This window comes from Anguilla rostrata, chromosome 2, assembly GCF_018555375.3.
Source record: "Anguilla rostrata isolate EN2019 chromosome 2, ASM1855537v3, whole genome shotgun sequence".
NCBI classification, from domain to species: domain Eukaryota; kingdom Metazoa; phylum Chordata; class Actinopteri; order Anguilliformes; family Anguillidae; genus Anguilla; species Anguilla rostrata.
This window is the reverse complement of record NC_057934.1, coordinates 56,251,864-56,255,046: the sequence shown is the minus strand read 5'-3', so window position 1 is coordinate 56,255,046 and position 3,183 is coordinate 56,251,864. Positions and strand designations below refer to the sequence as shown.

The 3,183-nt window shown below is 41.7% G+C and overlaps 1 protein-coding gene across 1 annotated transcript; it reads right to left on the bottom strand.

The window, feature by feature from the left end:
- Nucleotides 1-447: 447 nt before the first annotated feature.
- LOC135249511 (urotensin-2 receptor) lies at nucleotides 448-1,564 on the bottom strand. The gene has a single exon (XM_064325134.1). It carries the CDS (start codon nucleotides 1,562-1,564, stop codon nucleotides 479-481), a length of 1,086 nt encoding a protein of 361 aa, XP_064181204.1. The 3' UTR covers nucleotides 448-478.
- Between the last annotated feature and the right edge of the window lie 1,619 nt (nucleotides 1,565-3,183).

Here is a 3,183-nt window from a genome sequence, read left to right as displayed (position 1 = left end):
TGGCATGCACAAATCAGGAACTTAACTAGCAACTGAAATAGACCTAGTGTGGCTAATGATCTGACAGTGTCACCTCAGAGGGCCCATGGACACCTGGAAATTAAACAGGATATGTGCGTTTAACACACAGTTTAAAACGTTGGAGTCATATTGAGACATGTTTTGGGTAAACGTTAAAAACCGTAGATTGTGCTGTCAGAAATTTGCTCAAATGCAGCAATTATCCCTGGATAGTTCCTGGATGTTGCTAATCAAGTTACTATATCACACCTGGTGCATATGCAGTCTAAGTTGTTTTGAATAAATGCACCGCTAATAATTTATGTATCCACTCTTATTTGCCTACTGTAAAACTATACAGCAATACGCTATACAGTGCACCTAGTTAAACTCGCTTAAGTTTTGAGTTACGAAGTCAAGGACGGCGGGAACATATCTTACCGAACCGACTCCATCCAGCAGTCTCGCTTTTGACGGATCACAGGGGCCCCTTAAGTGGTCCCATTACCAACGTCTCGGAGTTGAAGTCGAACTGGTTACTGGAGGAGGCTGACTTTCCTAACGAGTACAAACTGGGGGGGCGCTTTTTAAAGGATGACGTGTAGCGGTAGAAACTCCGGTGGCGATTTTTAAGGTACTCCCTGTAGTTTTTCGTGAGCAGCGTGTAAAGAAAAGGGTTGATACAGCTGTTGCTGTACGTGAGACAGGCCACCAGGTAGTTAATGCAGGTATGGGTGTGAGAGGCCAGACGCAGGGGTTTGTGATACAGGGGAAGAAGCTGCCAAATCCAGAAGGGAAGAAAGCACGCCCAGAACACCAGCACGATGGTGAATATCATGATAAGTACTTTCTGCTTTGGAGAGCGCTTATTCCCTTTGTTGGTGGCCGAATTCCTCTGAGACTCTAGGTAAGTGCGGGCTAATTTAGTGTACAGGTACCCAATTATTATCCCAGGCGCCATAATACTTGTGCTGAAAAGGATACTCAGGTAAATCTTATACGCCTCAGTGCCCCAGGTGGGCGCACACATCCTTTTCACGCCGCCGTCCGACTGTTTGGTGGTCTGGTTGACCATAGTCATCATAGGAATAGTAAGAACCAATGACAGCATCCAAACGCCTCCGGCCATGGCTTTGCGGTAGCTTTTGGAGCGCTTAACGGTATCCAAAGGCTTTGTAACTGCTAAGTAGCGCTCCGTACACATTACCGTTAGTGTAAAGATGCTCGCGTGCATAGTCAGCAGGTCGAGACTCAGCAGAATACGGCAGCCCACGTCTCCGAAGTACCAGTCCTTGAGGAAATAGGTGCATACCACGAATGGGATAGTGGAGAGGTAAAGCAGATCTGCCAGCGCAAGGTTAATGATAGAGATGTACATGGAAGTAGCGAACCGGATAGAATGACACATCACCACCAGCGTATATACATTCCCGGACACTCCAACTATGTACACTAGCGACAGCAATGTCCCAAAAGTCGATGTGATTACAAGCTCGTCCACGGAACCGGAGCTGCTGTTGAGAGGAGGACTGACGTTGAAGTTTCCGGACCTGTTATGATTCATTGCCCCTTCGACGTTTTGCGTCTTTAATATTGTTTTAGCTAACTTTTCAAAGGAGCTACTTGTCTCGTTTACCAGACCAATATTTGTTGGTGGCGAAGATAGTCTGTAGTGTAGAATCTCCGCAGCTTCTGACGTCAGACACCCAACTCTCCCTCACATGGATCACCTCCAAAATAACCAAAGTAATCGTAACGAAAATTAATTTACTAAGCGTGCATTTTGTAGTTTTGATTCCATGGTGTATCCAGATGATGCTTATTATTTTCACGAAAAGAACATAATAATATGGCTTCAAAGATGAACCTGGCTTGTCAAACGAAGTGATTGGTGTGTGTGTGTGTGTGTGTGTGTGTATGTGTGTGTGTGTTTTGCGATTGCTGGTGAGAGCGACAGGAGAGGAAGAGGGCAAAGAGAGGGAGGGAGCGAGCACGAGAGTTTTCATTCATTTTTATAATCTGAAGCTTTTCATATGCTCATCATGATTAAAGATTGCCCATTCTTAACGGTTTAGGAAAAAATGATTCAAAATTATTGTAGATGAGATTATTATTATTTCTTTTATCGCTTTTATAAATTATGTTCATCGGGACTCATTATTTTTACGCACAGACTATATGAATAGCTACGTACACATTCGCGTGATGTGTATATCAAGAACAACTAAAAACCATTATATAAATGTAGATTTACTATCAAATCTGGAAATACTTTAAGATGTCAATGGTGTCGCTTGCATCCACTTAATAATTCGTTGCATCTGAAACCTTGTATGTACTTAGGCGATAGCAAGAAAGTAATATTTTCTTCCTTACGCATTTACTGTAGCTTCGTCGCAGAACTGCACGAATCAATAGATTTTACACTTATTTATTCATTCAATGCAAAGTTTCCAGAAGCAGCATAAAATCGTAAAAAAAATCTAGAGCAGAAAATGAAGCATACTAGGGATACGTTTAATGTAGATGGGATAATATAGACCTGATAACACTTGTGACTTTAATACAGCATTAATTTGGAAGTATGCTTTGCCCTTCTATTTTACTGTATTATATTGTATTGCACACATTATATAGGGTGGAGAAGACCTGACAGTTGATCTTACCACATTAGCTATGTTCGTTTTCGAGTGGACAGTGTTTCGGATACGTTATTAACATTTTGTTTCGATGTTAGCCACTTCAGGGGTTACTTTTACTGTTCATTTTTAACACACGCACGCACGCGCGTGCACACACACACCTGCACCCGCATACACATTTTCTTGCTGTTGTTCTGGCTATCCTGGAAATGACGGCGGGAATTTGGTAGACAAGCTCATTTGCATTGCCTAACTAGCAGACAATACTAGAAAACAGTACTCTTTTAAAGTGTGAACTAGAAATTTTTCTTCTACTTCTTCGTCTACCATTGCACATTATTCCCTCGCCAATTAAAGCACCTGCATTGTAACCTAGTCGGTGACTTATTTTATTGACGTCCTATATTATTAGATATAGCGTTTTACTCAACAATACAAGTTAAAATGTGATTCCAGTTTGGACATATATGGGATCTAAGAAAAAATCACCAGCATGTAGCATACTTGTGAATTTTTTTTAGATTGACATTTGATACATGGC

Coding starts and splice junctions, on each gene's coding strand:
- LOC135249511 (XM_064325134.1), bottom strand. CDS start 1,564: ATGAATCATAACAGGTCCGGAAACTTCAACGTCAGTCCTCCTCTCAAC.